The following is an 18642-nucleotide window of genomic DNA, read 5'->3' as shown; positions in this document are numbered from 1 at the left end:
CGTTTCCAACATCAGACGGCCGTCACTGATCCATGTTTCTGCAAACTAGTCCTCATGTTCTCCAAATCTGAGCGACGGCTTGATGACGGCCGACTGCGCGTGGGAGCTAGATGGAGAGGACGACCCAGAGCGGGCGGCCGCAGACCCACAGATGGACGCACAGAGGAGATTCAAGTCCTCAGCCTTTCCTTCCTCTCTGAACTGGGACTCGGACTCAGAGAAGGAAGCTCTAGATGGTAACACATTTGTAACAATTATAAGATGTGTCAGAAGCTACAAAATAGCACCAAACTGCAACACAGCTAGAAACATTTTAAACATCAGGGTGATTGTCATTAGCAATGCACCAATCAATCTGCAGGAAACTGACATTGGGAAATGTATTTGTCACGTTTAAACCTCAAACCTTAATGCATTTCATATGTATATATATATTTATATATAGTTTGTTGAAACATCATATCTATGAACAAACCGTTTCTTTTATGTTTCATATTTCTTCTGGATATTTGGTTAATTAGAATAAAATGTCCAAAAATCTGCTTGTAAAAGTCTTAAAAATATCTGGATTGGCTGGTAAAAGCCTGATTGGTGCATCTCTACTCATTGTTTTTGTCTTTTTACTGTCATAGATGTTATTTCTAGTCAGAAATAACATCTATTTCTGACTAGAAATAGATGTTATTTGCAGCCTATACTCAGGTTGCATTTCAAGTTGCAACCTGAGTATAATCAGTAGTTTTAAAAGTTTTTTTTTTTTTTTAAGCCGTGAAGTGATGTTTCTGTGGTTGTGTGCTCTCTGCTGTGATGTTGTCAGAGGAGGAGCTCCAGAACTTTTCCAACCCTCACGGTCTGGCCACCCACAGCCCAGGATCTCCTTCTGCCGGACTCAGGTGAGGAGGGGGCTGGGGGTTCACGTAGCTATCAGAGGTAAAACAAGGTTACTAATGTTACGTAAGATCTAGCAATCTTTAACCAAAGGGGAAGTCACGGTTTTCTCTTTACTTCAGATTTCTGTAATGATTATTTAAACTGAAATTGTCTGAAGTGTTATAAAGTCCAAAGTCTAAATTCATGGAATGTGTGAACTGGAATGTATTGTCTGTGGCCTCGACTTTTAGTCTGTGACAGATGATAAACAAGATATAAATCACCAGAACTGAAAATAAACAGTTTATGAACAAAGTGACTTCTGAGTTCAAATGAAATGCAACAGATTTGGAAAATATGCAGCAAATGTCCAAACGACCAGAGCTGGTCTTTTCTGCTGGTGATTTATCTTAGCCTGAGGGGCGCGACTGTAACAGAACTATCATCCACACCGCTGTGGGTTGTGTTTCCTGTTTGTGTGACTGTCCGTTACCAGTGGAAGCCCGTCGAGATGATTGTACGCAAATTCATTAGTTGTCAATATTTTCTGTTGTTTAGATGTGTTAGAAATAAGCAAAATTATGAATACATGGTGAAATAATTACATTAAGAGGGGATCCAGCTACATATCTAGAATGTTCTGCAGCACACAGTAAATGCTTAAATTCTAAAATAACATTTTAGAATCTTATTATAAAATTATTACTGGTTGTATTAACTAGGCCTGCACCGATTGGAAAATGTGTGCCAGTATCAATATCCAATATTAATATTGCTGTTATGGCCAATAACCAATATTTATTGATATCATATACATTTGATATATTTCACTATCCTTTCAACACCTTAAAAAAAATTAACGATACTACTGACTTCCCTCCCACCTCCAGAAACAATCAGCAATAAGAAGGAAATAAAATATCGATTGTTAATATCGACTCAGATTTAAAGGATCAGTATCGATATATAAACATTTTTATGTGTAATAAAGTGCAATGGCATTTAGAAAAGTTCTGTTTTTTTGGTAATGGTAACTTCAGTGCAACTGCTGTGTGAATGTGGTAATGTTTTCAATTTACTGATTATTCCCATAAATCTAAATTTGGATTCACATCCAGTGTTTCAAGCGGTTTTATTAGTTTCTTTGGCACATTGCCTTTTTAAAGAATCCAAAGAAATACATTTTTGTCTCATCTGACTGGTGTATAATCCTTCAAATGCAAACTTTCAATGGACTTAGACTTGTGTTTTAATTACTTATTTTATACATTAAAATAACTATAAATGCTTATTCTGTTCTTTACTGAAAATCTTTGTGAGTAGTCTTTACCCTCTGGACAATTCTTCTGATTAGCTTTTTGACTCCTCATTTGGAAATATTAGGAAAAGCAAATCTTGGATGGTTTATAGTGAAATTAGTTTTTTATGCCCTCAACAATGCTCACTGGAACATTCAGAGGTTTAGAAACAGGCTTGCAACCAATGCCATCAGTACGTGTTGCAACAGTTGGGTTGCAAAGGTTTTGAGTGTAGTCTTTGCTTTTCCCCTTCTTGTGCAATACCTTGGTAATAAGAAACATTTGCTGTAGGCCATGAATTGGGACTAAAGCAGCAGACAGGATTGCATTTTTAATACTGACGGATTTTAGATGATTTTTAGTCCTATGATGATTTTTAGTCTACGCTTTTTTGCAACTCATTGTCTTTGTTTTCGATACTTATGCCTCTTGTCATTTCAACGTCCAATACTGAAATTATTGAAGCATAATCAGCATTGATTTATTTGCATGAATTATTTACTTGGGCACATTCACAGTTTTCTCGTGAAAATAAATTTTTTTCTGAGAGAAATGCTGATACATTCAGCGTGGTTTACACTTTTTTTTTTCTAAATAATGGGTTTATGATTAAAATCTGAAACAGAATCTCATTAAGATTTCATACAAGTAAAGATGATCTCTCTATATAAATGCAAGCTTTTTTATTTCCCCCCCAGGCTGTTTTTATGGAGGTTGGCAGGAAATTGTGTCTCAGTTCATCTGTTTTATTGACTATTCAAACCTCATTTTATTTTGGCAGTGCTGTCGAGTTTAAACAGACACTCGACCTACAATCTGGACCAAGCTGTTCTGAAGACGACAACTATCCCGAGAAATGCTAAGTTGCCTTACTTAGCATTAGTCTCTGTGCTGCTAACGCTACTTGTGTCCGTTTCTTCTGTAACCAAAGAATCTTCAAAAACGTTGAGGATGAAAGATTTCACTTTACTTTCACTGCCATCTGCTTGTATCTGAGATCAGAGATGCTGAGTTTGATTGACAATCAAAAACCTCTGAATTTTCATTAGCATAGTCACAGAGTGTGACTTTATTAACTATTAACTACACTATGAATGGTCATACTGCAGTTCACACAAACCGACTATCTGACTATTCAGACACATTTAAATACTTTCACCAAAGCCTTTAAAAACACCTTGCGATATTCTGGGATTTCAACTTGACTCTTGATCTGGTTAAAATGACTCCATTTTCCTTGCAGGCTGCATCATAGAATCTTCAAGATATGTATGTTTTAATTACCTTTAATTATGTTTTAATAACTTTCAATAAAGAATAGTATTAAATGTGTACTGCTTTAGGCAGTGAGATATTTTGTAGACGAGTATAATTTAATAATAGATTCTAATTTTCTGATTGGCTGTGTAGTGTGATGTCGCCACACGTTTCCATAATTTCTTCTCTGATTGGCTGATCAGTCCTTGTGACATCTCCTCTTCAGAAAGCTACGGCTGCCTGAGAATAGCTTAGGTCTGACTGAGGCTCAGGCACAAAAGATCAGAACCGTAAGAAGATTTATTCAACGAGTTGGAACCAGGACTGATCACTGGGTCAAGAATCTGTTGGGAAAAATGTTTTTGGTTGTGACATTGGTATTTGTTTACATTGGCATGAGACTAAAAAAAGCCACTGGCTGAGCAGAATGTGCAACATTTCTCCCATGTCCTATATTGTTGCATGCAGATCGTGTTGTGGTCGCCCTCCTATGACGTCTCCACCCACTGGAGCTGTTACTCAATTCTAAAGTAAAAGCACTTGAAGTGTGTAGAGTCTAGTAGAGCTGAAAAGGGTCATGAGACATTCAAACAACCTGGGCCCTGGGACAGAACCACTGTTGAAACAGAAAACCAAAATCCCTCAAGTCACTAGAGATTCAGAGGGGACAGAGAGTATGAATGCATGTCAGCTCGCTGAAAATGAGCAAAATCCTCTGACCCAAAGTAAAGCATCTTTCATTGTTCTATCTCAGGTGTTGGACTCGGATGTGCCCACGTTCCTTCTTCATTCCTCTCCTTTATTCCTACAAATTTTTCAACCCCTAGAAAGCAGCGGGTATTACAACTGAAAATTAAGCCGTAAAATTACTTTCAACTCCAGAGAAGGAGACCTCATAAATTTTAGACTTCTACTCAACTTTATATTTGATCTTTTTCCTCCAAATAAAGGAAAAGGTGCTTTATTTGATTTAGATGTTGGATTTTATTTCAACGTTCACACATAACACGTGCGATTCATCTGAACATTTTAGCATGTTACTATTACATAATGCAGATTAATCCAACTACTTATTTTGACCTAAAAGCCTCTGTGTCTCAGAGTGGATCGACCACAACCGAGAGCATATTTATACTTCAAGCCTACAAAAAAGGAATTAATCACAATGAGTGTTATTAAAAAAAAAATTAATCGATTGACAGCACTAATTTTAATACACTATGTCATTACATCAAACTGTTGAAGTTAGGGTGGGCAGCATTAAATTCATGACTATAGTATTCCCGTTGGTAGCTGTGGCCCTTAGGAAGAAATGAAAGAGAGAGCCTAGTCACAGTTTCCGTCTTCTCAAAAGCCATGTCATTTTTTTCCTTTCCAATAGGCTTGATGGTGAGGATGACCAGGAATTTGAGAAACTGCATTCCTTCAGTAGTATGACTGACACATCCACCCCTGCAGAGGGGGGTAGTGACAACAATGAGAGCACAAACAAAGAGGAGCCAAATACAAGTCGACTTGGCCAAACAGAATGTGAGTACCATAAGGTAGAAAGCGAATCTGATACTTCTCTATTCATCAATCTGAATTACCGTGCTTTCTTCCCAGCAGCAGATAACAGAGTCTGGAGCATATCTGAGGTTCCTGAGCCATTTCTGTCCAAAAGAAAACCAAAGCAAGCCTCCCCGAAGGAGGAGGAGGCTGACAGCGGCGAGGGAGAGACAAAGCCCAGGGGAAATGAAGCCAGAGAGCTTGAGAGAGATGTTTACACCTTCCCTGGAGATTCCGACCCAGAGAGTCCACCTCCTGCTCCATGGGCTCACTGCACTTTCATTCAGCGGTGCAGAAGAAAGAGGGCGCTGCTCAGACCCTTCTCTGGGATTGGATCACCCGAAACCCACAAGTCGGAAAGACTGAGCCCTCAAACATCTAAAACTGATGAGACTGTGGCGCTCAGTCGAGCGGCAGAGGTCTACGAATTTGAGGAAGTCAGTTTTGACGACGGCGAGACAAAGTTCAGAGACAACGACGGGAAAGAAGTAAAGGCGGAGGAAAGCGGATTGGACGTGGGTAACAAAATTTTCACCTGTGTGGAGTGTAGCATTTACTTCAAAAAGCAGGTGCACCTGCAGGAGCACATGACCGAGCACTGCCAGATCTCCCCCGGCGGAGGCAGGCGTTCAGGCAAGGGCAGCCGCTTGCGATGCGCTGAGTGCGGATGGAACTTGCCAAACCGCCCGGCGCTGGCCGACCACCAAAGAAGGCACCAGGAGTCCCGTCTCAAGATCCTGGAGGAGATTGAGAAACTGAACGAAAACGAAAAGGCAAAGGAATCTGACGCATTGGAGAGCATTGCAGTGAGGCACGGGTCCGCTGACCCAACTGTTGCACAATATACAGGCGAAATGTCAGACGGCGATATGGTGAAATCTCCTCCTGTGTCCACGGCTTCATTTTCAGTTCAGGACTCAGACCCTGCCGTCATCGACGTGGACTCTGTGGCCCCGAGTTTGAGTTCAGTCCGAAGCCCAGCAGCGGCCCACCGCCGTCGCTTTGTCTGCACCGAGTGCAACTTTAGCACAAGAACGTCCCAGGCTCTGGCTAATCACTCCAAGATTCACAAGAGAAAGAAGCAGATCCTCCACCCGCACCCCAGTCAGAAAGTACTGAGAGAACGTGGGAAGATGTCAACCAAGCAGGACAATGAGGCCAGCCAGTCCTTAACGTCTAATGCACAAATATTAAACCTAGCCTCAGATCGCTGCTACCTCTCTGAGTGCGGATCTCCGCCCAACACTGCTCCCGTTACAAACCAGGGGGACATCACTGCCTCCGAGGACAGTACGACATCGGACCGCGTTGCCGACAGGAGATTCAGGACAGCAGGGAAGCCTTGCATTGATCGGTCCAAGTTTGATCCTGAGGCAGATGATGTCACACTGCCTGGGAGTGAAGGGGAAGAGCAGAAATGTGATCTCAGCGACGAGCCTAAGCCATCCCTGCGAGAGGCAAGCTCACCTGTGGGAAGGAAGCTGCACAACACTGGTGAGGCTGTAGCTTAGAACAGTTACTTTAGTCTGGATGCTAGACTTTCCAGCAGTTACATTCACCAACATTATACAGGGAAGTTCAGAAATATTCATACCCCTAGCAGATTTAGGCTATAGGCAATCTTCCAGTTTTACCAACATGTTACTTCTGAGTGAAAGTAAAATAAACATTTTGAAGTGGCCTAGTCAGAGTCCAGACTGGAATCTGATTAATCTGTGAATGAAACTAGATATTAGGGTGATATTAGGCCTTCCAACCTCAAACAGCTCATTGCCATAGATAAATCCTTGGCATTCCAGTGGAAACATCCAAAAACCTCAGCAATTATAGGAAGGTGCTGCTAAACTGCCAATAAATATTTTTCCATTTAATATTTAGAAAGGTCAAAATAATATTTAATGTCATTTTTTAAATTAAATGGAAACAAAAGTTGTTAAATTATTTTCTTTTCAAAGTTGACTTTGAAAGTTGACAGGCAGACAGTAAGTTGAGTGCCTTGATAAACGCCTGCATCCTTTCAGAAAGGGACTCCTTGGTTGACAAAACCTTATTTGGCCCATAGTTATTCATATTTAAGAGGTATGAATAATTCTGGCCCATTTGATGGCAGTCCAATCCAAACTCTGTACTTTGTTTTAGCACTATAATTATATATATCTCAAAAAGAGAAAATAAGGAAAAAAGACTTCGAATTCTATATGTTTCAAAAATGCTGAACTTCAGGCCAATTACTCCTCAACTCTGCCAACAGGACAAGCTACCAGTTTTACATTTAACTTCTCCAAAGCTCAAACTCCTCCTCTCCACTGTCTTGCTAATGACAAACTGCTGTCAATCAACTGGCAACACAATGTAGCATTTAGCTGCTAAAGGTCAGATCTTTTTCCTTGGCTGCTGGTGACAAAGCAAAGCAGAGCTACAGAAATCTGAAAACTTTTTATTCTTCCACTTCTTTTGCATTCATTCACCAATATGTAGTAAGAGCTTCTTAAAGAACGTCTGCTGGAGCTCTTAGTCAAAGCCCATCTATTAGCAACACTAAGTCATTTCTTACATTGTTGAATTTGACGCCTCTTAATCTCATGCTATCGTGCTTTTTCTTCTTGACAGAGGAGTCATCACCGCAACACGAGGCAACCTTATCAACACCTGCCAAGAAGAGTGCAAAGGACCAAGACAAACAGGAGGTGCCGAAAGACAGAAAGGTTTTCTTTTTGAGGAGAAGCAGCAGGGTCACAGTAACCCAGGCTCAAACTGACAGCGATGATGACGACGATGACACTGACGAGGAGCACATGCGGTGTTTCCTGTCAGAGGGCGTTTTCGAGAAAGATGCAGACGAGATTGACGAGGACTCTGAGGCGCTGAGGAGCGTGGAGAGGAAGTGCCCCTACTGCCCCGATCGATTCCATAACGGAATCGGTCTTGCTAATCACGTGAGAGGCCACCTGAAGCGAGTGGGCGTCAGCTACAATGTGCGACACTTCATCTCCCCCGAGGAAGTCAACGCCATTGAGAAGAAGTTCTCGTATCAGAAGAAGAAGAAGAAAGGTCAGTGGTTCATTGTATGTCGTTCTGACATGTGTTCATCGTCTTTTAGGGGTTTTCCCACAAAGAATTTCTGTATAAGAACCAGAAGTCTGGACCATGTCATTACATCATATATAAGCATGATGTAAAACATCACTGAATTTTAAAAACAAGAGTTGAAACTAATTCCTCGTTTCCACTGAGGCTCAGTTTGCTATTTTGTCCATTTCCATTGTAAAAATGACCATTACAACTGATCCATGCCACACCATTCCTGGACCCGCTTAAGTTGTAGGTTCATAGGTCATTGGTGCAGTACAGTTAAGACAGCACTACTGATGTCACACAACATAGTTCATTGATTAGGGGACAGAAAAACATCACAGCTTTTGACAAGGATGACACAGAGTAGCGTGTCATGTTTTTTGTCGCACTACTATGTTAGTCATTTGTTAGATATTTGGGCTTAGCCTGCCAATCCAAGGTCCAAAAGGCAGTGGAAAGCTCCGACCTGTCCTGCTTAGTGGAAACAAGGCATTGTCCCCTCATCCTTAGTGGCAACAAATGCTATCCAGCGTTTGCAATAAAGGCTGCATCTTGTTTTTTACTGTAACTGTGATGGAGTTAAGCCTACTTTTTGCAGATTTGGGTTTATTCTGCCAATTTTGGGGGGTTTTCAGTTTGAACAGCTTGCTTAAAGACTTTACCCGTTCAGAGTAGGACTTGCTGGCATGCTTTGGACCCTTGTTCTGCTGCACAACCCAAATGCACTTGAGTTTGAGGTGACTGATGGCAGACATTCTCCTGCAGGATTTTCCATTAAAGAGCAAAACTAATGTGTCTATCGGTTATGGCAAGTCGTCCTGAAGGGATTACATTTTCGTTTGCTCTTAATAAATTAAATCATGTTACCTCTAAGGTAATTTTTTTATGACCAGAAATGCTAAGTGTCAAAACAAATTAAAGACAAAAGAAATCTGTAAGGGTGCTAATAAGTTTTCACAGCATGCATGCTTAATTTGCACCAGATATGAGTTTAAAAAATCCACATAAATGTGTGCACTGAATTCTTGTTTTTGAAAGAATTTGTTTACTGTATGATCGTTTGAACCTGGAAAAAATTATACAGTAGCTGCATTACAATTCCCATTTGTAGGATTTTTTTTGCCTCAAATGTAATGAAGCAGTTAAATACAAAATTATGTCATAAATGTCATTACCAGATTACAGGCTCTTGCATGAAGTATATAATTGTGGTAACACAATAGCAGCTCTGAGAACTAATCAGGGCCACATGTGTCCTCATTCTTTTAGCTGATGCATCTCGCGTGACATTTACATGACATTCTTTTTGCTGACATACCTCTTAAAAGGAGCAACACATTTGGCCAACTCATCGTTTTAGGTTGGGCACTACGTTGTTTGCCATGGTAGTTTGTTTGTAGTGACAGGCAAGGTTACAGGAATTATCATTGTGTGTTGATGTGAATTTGAGTCTGAGCTGCAAGTAAGACTGTCAGTTTGTCTTGCAGTCTAATTGACTGTTTGCATGCAAGTAGAGATGCTGTAAATGTGAATATACCCGCTTTTAATTAAATCTGAAACTTTGCACCCAAATGCAGTCACATCACTCTGACTGCATTCCTTTTGCAAGCTGGAATACCAGAATCATCTGACTGGAGCAGAATATCATTGCAACCTGATAAAAATGGATTACAGATGCATCTCAGTAGCTTAGAACATCATTGAAAAGTTAATTACTTAAGTATTTTAAACAGGCAAGTGAAACCCATGCATTACATATAATTGTGATGTATCTTAAGCATTTATGTCTGTTAATTTTCATTATTAAGTCTTGCAACTAATTAAACCCTTGAGATAGTATTTTTAGAAGGGGTGTAACAGTACATAAAAAATATGGTTCAGTTCATGTCTTGATTGTAAAGTCATGGATCAAGAAACTTTCAGTATGTTTTTTTTTTTTGAGAAAAACAAAAACAATGAGTAGTTTTTCCCCAACAGTGAACAATGAGTGTTATTTTTTTAAAATAATTATTAAGTTTCAGCAGGATGTTCTTGCACTTGAGTTTTGTCAGTAAATGAAGAAAGCATGGGTAAAAGCAAGGGATGGGTTGGATGGATTATAGAACAGTGTTCCTCTAAGTCTGTGGTTTATAATTCTCAAACAGAAAAACCCTCTGGACTGGGGGTCAATCTTTGCCTCAAACAGATCAGTTCAAGTGCCTTTGCGTCTTAGGAATCTTTAGAATTAGCTTTCTCCATAGGGTGGCTGGGCTCACCCTTCGAGATAGGGTGCAGAGCTGTGTTACCCGGAGGTGGCTTGGAGTAGAGCAGCCGCTCCACAGAATTGATAAGATCCAGCTGAGGTAGTTGAGGCATCTGATCTGGAAGATGCCTGGGTGCCTCCCTCTGGAGGTTTTTGAGGCATGCCTTATTGGGATGAGAAAGCAGGGAAGACCCAGATTACGCCGGAGGTACCATGGGATGAACAAGGTCAGTGTTCTTGTTTTATGGACCTTTGAATAAGGTCGTAAAAAGATGGTTGAATTTACTTTGGACTTGTTTTGCTAGTGTACCAGATGTGCTTGAATCATACATGCATCTTGTTTGCAAAAACCTCTCTTGTCTGAGGAACTCCTCTTGACAGTACCGGCATACATCTTCATAAAGGTATTTGGAGCCGATTGGACAACAGGCAGCTGGGTTTGGACATTGGCCTATTTTTCTTCATACCCGTGATGTTTACATTTGGGTTGATGTCATTTCAGGTGAGTAATTAGATTTAGCGTAGAGCTAGCTACGTATCTTAGGGATTTTGAAAAGACTTGTGATAAAGTTTTGGTTTGGTCCGCCTTCCTTTCTCCACTGTCAATGTAGCTAAACAAGGAACCAAAACGTTCCTAAATAACAGACTTTAGAGATCTGGGAGTCCTTCTTGCTTTGTTTTGGGGCTGGACTTTACAGTTACATTGGGAAACTTAGGATTCCTCTCTTTGGTTCCGCGCTCTGTCTGTGTATAAGTTTAAAACATGCGCTGTTATGATTGTGCGTGACCCAAAAAGGCTGTACTACTAAGTAATTTTGATGTGAACACATGTACTGTTACACCCCTCAGTTCTGTGGTATTGAAAGCTCCTTAAATAAAAGAATACACCCCACCAATACAGAGTCCTCTGTTAGTGATATTAGGCTGAATCCCTTTTGACGCATTTCCAGTTGAATCAGGTCAATAGTATTTCTTATTGAATATAACAAATTCATGACAGGACTAAAGAGATGGAGCTACAAACTGACTTGGGAAGGACATTTTCTGTTTCTTTTGAGGTGGTGTAGAGGCGTTTTTTATTCTACAGCTGAAATTTTCCCTATCGTACATACGTATTTTAACGTCTTTCTGCATCTATACACTAAGATTTAGGGAACAAGTGGTAAAAGTTGCCTGAGTCCCTAAACCTCCACTTGCATTCCCTCCTCCTCTGTCCTCAGTTGCCAACTTTGACCCAGACACATTCAGCTTGATGCACTGCGAGTTCTGCAGCGCTGGCTTCGACACACGGGCTGGCCTGTCCAGTCATGCCCGGGCTCATCTCCGTGACTTTGGGATTACTAACTGGGACATTACCATCTCACCTATCCACATTCTGAGGGAGTTGTTCTCCAGCAGGCCAGATCTGGTGATTCCTACGGATCCCCCACGCAGTCTTGGGAGCTCCTCAGAGGAAGATGAGGAAGAGGATTGCGATGAGGGAGACTCAAAAGATGGAGGAATTATTAAGGTAAAGCTTGAAGGGGAGACGTGTGAAAAGACCCTCCATCCCTCCGACTCTGTTGCCCTGTCTCCAGGATATCGTCCACGCAGGAAGAAGGGGGAAGGAGTGAAGGACTGTGAAGGTGAGTTTTTATTGTTAAATACACTCTGGTATAATTCTGACTGGGCGCTGGGCGTCTCTTCTTGCAAAATTGGTGGATCTTATTTAGATTGGCTGGTTACCTTGGACATGGGTTTTCAAACGGGTTGAGATCCGGTATTAGGGAAAACCTTTCTAGAAGCCTGTTTTGTCCTTTCCTAATCTGGTTTTGGTGTATGTTTGGAATCATTGTTCTTTTAGAGCAAATAATATTATCCAAGTTTCAACCAACTATCTCACCTAGATAGGACATTGGTTTAGCTATTCAAAGTGTCCTATGAACTGTGTCCCTGTCCACAGTAGTTGCATTTGCACTGACCATATAATTGCGCAATTTGACATTTCAAAGATAAATTTGCCTAATGGAAACATGCCCATTTAAAAAAAAAACTCTTGTTTTTCTGTAAAAAGTTTTTGATGTTAGAATGAGGTGGTTTTTTTGGCCCTATGAAAATTGGTTTATTTCCCAAAACTGCATTGGGAATACTTTTTTGCCACATCACATGAGTCACATAATCAACAACCAGATGTTGCGACTGGCGAAAACCATGAAGAAGAACACGACAGAAAGCAGTTGGAGGATGATAGCGTGGGATGTTTATCAGTCACTTATGTGAACAAACTTATTCACGTGTGATTTTAACTGTGTTTCTTATATAATGGAAATACTGCAATGGCGAAATTGTATTTTTCTGACATAAGCTGAATATTGACAGTTTTGTAGTAGAAACACATGTAGAGACGCATGTTTTTGCATTGCTGTGGACTAACTGGGTTCAGACCAAGAAGAAAGGAAGCACCTGCTTAAAAATGGATACACATAAACTTGATTGAATTTTTCAGATACACACCTTGATATACCAAATACTTTCTAGACACAATGTGTTTAATTTTAAGCCAAAGGAAATATTGAGCCTTTTGTCATGAAGCCAAAAAGAAGTTTTGGTTCTAGGAGTTAGAATGAGCATTTCAAATCTAAGAAAATTGTACTGGCCATCAAGCATGGTGGGGTGAGAAACATGCTGTGAAACTGTTGCTTTCCACAATGCAGAAGGTCGATAGAATATACTTCCAAATTCATCATCATACACTTAATCCAACAGCTAAATGGTTAAAACGTGAACACAATTGGGTGTTTCAACAGGATAAATACATCAGAACTGGTCTTGGGATGGACAAATCATTAAGTTTCTGGAATTGACACAACTGCAGGCTGCAGAATATGTGCAGATTGTGTTTAAAAGCCAGAAACCACTGTTTAAATGAAGTGCATCAAATCTCCCAAAAGGGGTGGATTTCTGAAAGCAGAACTGTGTTAAACATTCCATTGGTTGTTTATTTTGTGGTCATTTTGTGTGCTTCTGATGGATTTCACTGTTGTTATCTGGAGGCAGATAGTGACTGGAGTTTGAACTTGTTACCCTGTAATAATGCCATGAAGATACAAGCTCATAAGGCACCGGAACATTGTCTTCCTTTTTGCTGCTAATACTAAGAAAAACAGTGCAAGATGAGTGACAGTAGTGCAGTGTCTGAAGTGTCTGAATCAGCATGGTGAGAAAATATCCTTGGTAAGATACTGTGTGTGTGTGTGTATGTGTGTGTGTGTGTAAGGGAGAGTGTCCCCTGATGCCCATAGTTGATGTGGCACTCGCTGCATTTATCCCCACCTCCGCCTCCTCTCGATTGGTCACGCCTTAGCTTCGCGGTGCATATGGGGGCAAAATGGCTGCTTCCACCTCCCCGCAGACCCAAACAATAGCGGAAAAGCTGTCTGCTCTCTGCCGCCGGGAGTCCGATGCACTGCGGACCGGTGAGTACCGCGCGCCCTGATTCCTGCGCAGCGCGTGCCCTTTGGATCACACAACGGTGGCGGCGTCGCGCGGCACGTCTCGCGCCGCATCTCCAGTCACATTGTATTCAGACAACAGCCATTAAAAAGATTATTAAAAAACCCCGTTTTTCTTCTAAAAGACCATGGAAAAGAGAGCTCATGTCGCGCAGAGAATCGCAGGTAGCCCATGACATGCATGTCAGGAGCTCATAAAGCGGGTCATTGTTATTGTTTCGGGGACGGGGGGAGAGTTGGTCCTGTTTTCCGACACAAATTGGGACACATTTTTCAGTTGTGAATTTGTTGGCATAGTTTGTGTGTACTTAATGACTGAGGTATTTATTTTTACACGGCTCGAATGACGTCCATTGTATTTTTTTAACACTGCGGGATATGTAAAATTACCTACAGTTGCCCAATCCTCGCCATTTTACTGTGCTTTGATTTTTGATAGGGGGACACGCTGTGCTTTCAAGTATGGCTTTATTTTAAAACAAACTGTATGAGACATTTTCTAGGCAACACTGTAACTTTAACGGACTAAAAGTGAGAGCTAACAGATAATCTTACCACAACTTATCCGGATAACTGTAATGAAAGTGTCACTTTTTTACCTGCAAGTGTCGGACTCGCCCACTGTTTCTCTACCTTAACGGAGACAAAGTCTAGTTAGCATTTACTCCAAACACACACACACACACACACAATTTTTTTTTTTAAGAAATAGTATTTCGCATGGTGTTTATGTAAAAATAATGGCATAACGCAGCGCTCAGAGGTGTCACATCGCCGCTCTTTTACAGTCAGGCGATAAACTGACAGGCGCAGAGCCGCCCACCAGACAAAAAGCATTGTCTGTCTCCGCGTCTCTTTTGATTTACCGATTTGTCGCAGAAAATGGCACTTTTGTCCCAGGAATGCCTGACTGCGGAGAAACGAGTCTGCCATATTTGCTTCATGCTCTAGTGCAATTATGACCTTTTTGACAGGGATTCATCTCTCCAATCATTTCTGTTTTCGTGCATTCCAGCAGAAAAGGTTATAATGTTTTACTGTAAGGACTGAAGTATTGCAGACAGGGAGCTCACTTTGAGTTAACATTTTTTATACAGTGGTGTCTTAAGAAATTAAAATATTGAAAAGCAAATTTTATTTATTGTTTTCATTTATAAAGTGGAATTCCTTTATAATAAACAGTCATTACACACAGATATATTTTTGTTGATTTTCATGATCAAAATCGAGTTTAACAGAAAATTATAAAGTTGTAGCAGTTGTCCAGCAGACTGCTAGTGAGTGTTAAGTCACACTAGATAATTGCCAAATAACAGGACTTGGTTGATTTTTATCATCAGTATTATATTGGGGGAAAGTTCAGTGGAAGGAAAAAGTGTGGTTAAAAAAAGTGTTTATGAGTAAAAGGGGTCACCGTAAGAAAGCCTGTCTACCTATCCATCTGTGTATCTATCAATCCTCATTTATTGCGAATCAGCTGTATTTTCCTAAGTTGGATGTTAATTTATTCAAAACAAGCTCCTTACATGTTAATTGTAATCTATAACATGTCACTGATGTGTTGGAATCTGTCATGTGTTTAATTAGGGGAAGTTTTAGTGAAAAATCCCACTATAGTCACTGAGCAAAAGCACAACTCTGTTTGTAAATGATATCATGATCATAAACTCAATGTCTCATGACTGCAGTGAAGGGTTGAATTGACATCACTTTGGGTGGGTTGTTAGAAGAAACGTTCCAGTTCATTCACAGTGAATGTCACATGTATGTGTTCTTATTAGTTTACATAATAAAAATACACTTTGATGCAATATATTTTCATTAACAATATTAATTACTGAGCAGCCATATTAACGTCAACATTTATATGAACTTCCTGTTTTGTGTAGGCGATGACAAGGAAGCAGCCGATGAAGAGGATGAGGAGGGTCTGCGACTTTCCTCACTGGATGCTCTTTGCTCCAGTACTGGAAAAAAGGACAGCCTCTCCCTCAGGGAGGATGTAGACGGCAAGGGTGAGAGCATAGAAATCAGAAATTTACTTCACAGAAGTATTAATACCACTAGAACGTTCTGTGTTCTGCCATCCACAAACTTCTACGCGTTTTAAAAACTTAAAATTCAGTTTATCACAAATTTTTGTTACAATAGTTGTCCAACATACTGTTATTGACACCCTCTTTAAGTAGATTACGCCACACTAGATAATTGCCAAAGAAACTGACTGGGTTTATTTTTATTATACTAGGGGAAAGAGAAGTAAAAGGAAAAAGTCTGGTGAAAAAAAAAAAGTTTGTAAAAACTTTTTACCTGTCAACCACAACTTTGACAGGATAGTTAAGGAAAGCCCATTTTGCATACAGGTGAAAACGTTTTGAATACCTTTGGCAATTTGAACCACACATGTAACACAATTTCTCGTCTTTTACAGTCAAGAAGTGGAAATGTGAGGTCTGTGACTCTCAGTTCGAGAGCAGACGTGGACTCTCCATCCACTCTCGCGCTCACTTGCGCCAGCTGGGCTTCACCGTCTCAGAGAGCGGCGGGTCGGCCATCGAGCTGCTTCACCGGGTAGCCATGGAGCGCAGCATCGACGGCAAAATCAGCTCATCCCTGCTCTCGCCCAAGAAGCCCTCCCTGTCCGTTTCCCTCAAAGCCGAAGAGATGGAGGACATGGAGTTGGACGAGAAGCCCATTCCTCTCTCCATACTGGCCAAAGCGGCGAAGGCAGTGCCCTCCGGCTCCGCTACGCCCACACCGTCTCCAGGTGCCTCTCCAGCTCCAGCTCATTCCAGCTCACCTTCCTCAGTAGTGAAGAAAGCCCCCATTTCATCTCTACTGCCCGTGTCTTCCCCATTGCGCTCACAAGAGCACAAAGTTGGGGGGCTGAAATGCCTGACCTCTAATCTATCCTCTGCCTCCGGAACCACAACATCCAAACCGCTTTGGGCTCCACAGGAGAACGATGCTCCTCTCAACCTCAGTAAGCATCATCACTCTGGCCCAAGACTGAGTTCTAGTAATTGTTCAGTCTTATCGGTGCTAATTCACTGGTGGACCAAGTGCTCAGTTTCATCATTTAAATCAAAGTACTGATCCTACTCATCAAAGTAAAAGTAGCTCTGTCAACTTATTACTTAAGTCAAAGTATTAGAGTTTGTGTTTTCAAAAATACTTAAGTATTGAAAATACCTCAAATTTTGAAGTTGTTTTTTCAGCGTAGTCAATAATATTTGGAAAAATTATTTGCTAATTTGTACAGTTCTTCAACCATAAATCATCAGTAATGCATTAGTCTGACTTTTTCTAGCTTTTCTTGATGATCAAAGACATTTTAAAATTTCATGCGTTGTTCATTCAGGGATACATTGTGTAATTTTATTGTGCGTCAGTGGAACAAAATAGGCACAAACTACACAAACACAGCCAATGGAAATAACAAGTAACGAAAGCCTTTGGAGAAATGTAGTGGAGTAAAAAGTACAATTTATTGTTATATTATAGTGCAGTGGAGGTCTTAAGTTTTCCCAAAAGAAATGCTACTCAAGTAAAGTACAATTTTTCAACAACTGTACTTCAATACAATTTTGACTTTGGCTTCCTCTGGTAGCCAAAGTCAAAACTTTGACTTTGGCTACCAGTGCTACCAGTGTCCGTGCTTCACCAGAAAAGCACGGACAGGAAATTCAATGATTTCCTGTTTGTTTACAGCACTGGATATGGACTCCGACAAGGACATCGTTTGTCAGCTGTGTGGTGCTTGGTTTGAGACTCGTAAAGGCCTATCCAGCCACGCGCGAGCCCACCTGCGACACTTTGGCGTTGAGTACTCAGAGTCCAAAGGCTCTCCTATTGAACTCCTGAGCCAGCTCATGGACACAGATGACTTTAAGCACAAGGCAAGTGCGCTGGAGCTGGACAGTCCCACGGAAACTCAGGATGTGTCCCCAGCACTTCCCCCAGCAAAGCAGTCGCTGCTAACGCTCTCTTCTTCTTCCTCCGCGTCACTCCTCTACAAGGTGACCACAGTTGGGGGTGGGTCCAAAGCTACCTCTTCCTCTTCCTCTGCCTCGTCTCTACCAGGTCCGCCTGCCAAGCGTCTCAAGACCTCTTCCATGCAGGTCTTCCGCCTCAGCAGCGGGGAGCTGATGGCCCTTCCACACAGTAAGTGACGCATGATGCAGTACCTTGCAAAAAAATGTTTCTGCCTCTTGAAGTTCTACATGTTACAACCACCTTTTGTTAGGATTTTATTTTACTGATAAACTAATGTGTATTTGTGAAATGGAAATAAAAGTTTAAAAGTAAGAATTCTCTTGTCTGCCAGATGAACCTCCGAAGGAAATAGGATGTGAGTACTGTGGGGAGTATTTTGAGAATCGCAAAGGCCTCTCCAGCCACGCCCGCTCCCACCTGCGCCAAATGGGGATTACTGAGTGGTCAGTGAACGGTTCTCCAATTGACACGTTGCGGGAGATCATCACCAGGCGAGGCCTGCCCTGCGCCCTTCCTCTCAAGCCTCTCAAATCCCCCCCACCGTCCTCTCCGGGACCTCCTCGCTCTCCTCTGTCGCCTTCCTCGTCTCCACTCCTCAGCCGCCTGCCTTTCGCCTTTGCACGCCCGTCCAGTCCTCCTCAGTCAGTGATGTCCAAATCCAGCTCGGCTCCACCGATGTCTCCAAGCAGCCTCGCTATCAAGCCAAAGCCGGAGCCAGTGCAGGTGGAGGTCACTGCGCCCGGGTCTGTGGGAAGAGCCGGAAGTTTTCCGGTTGAGCCGCCAAGCTCAAACTGGGGAAAATCCGACAAAGTTTATCCCCTTAACCTAGGTAAATTGAAAGAATTTCAGGTGTAATTGTTGTACA

General features: G+C 41.5%; 1 protein-coding gene across 4 annotated transcripts in view; it reads left to right on the top strand.

The window, feature by feature from the left end:
- Nucleotides 1–18642, top strand: part of wizb (WIZ zinc finger b) — a 34687-nt gene that overhangs the window by 1350 nt on the left and 14695 nt on the right. For 2 of the 4 annotated variants that reach the window (XM_015008286.2, XM_015008284.2), the window contains exons 3-12: nucleotides 50–236; nucleotides 818–893; nucleotides 4807–4955; nucleotides 5031–6467; nucleotides 7584–8024; nucleotides 11511–11915; nucleotides 15671–15796; nucleotides 16213–16764; nucleotides 17493–17945; nucleotides 18109–18606. In XM_015008286.2, the coding sequence (XP_014863772.2) occupies nucleotides 50–236; nucleotides 818–893; nucleotides 4807–4955; nucleotides 5031–6467; nucleotides 7584–8024; nucleotides 11511–11915; nucleotides 15671–15796; nucleotides 16213–16764; nucleotides 17493–17945; nucleotides 18109–18606 (4324 nt within the window). The remainder of the gene's footprint in view (nucleotides 1–49; nucleotides 237–817; nucleotides 894–4806; nucleotides 4956–5030; nucleotides 6468–7583; nucleotides 8025–11510; nucleotides 11916–15670; nucleotides 15797–16212; nucleotides 16765–17492; nucleotides 17946–18108; nucleotides 18607–18642) is intronic. The other 2 variants (XM_088008109.1, XM_088008110.1) reach the window with 2 other exon arrangements.

The sequence above is a fragment of the Poecilia mexicana genome, unplaced genomic scaffold, assembly GCF_051168715.1.
Source record: "Poecilia mexicana isolate PSO_F unplaced genomic scaffold, ASM5116871v1 scaffold_8, whole genome shotgun sequence".
NCBI lineage: Eukaryota > Metazoa > Chordata > Actinopteri > Cyprinodontiformes > Poeciliidae > Poecilia > Poecilia mexicana.
Note: the sequence above shows the minus strand (reverse complement) of the source record. Positions and strands in the feature narration are given on the sequence as shown.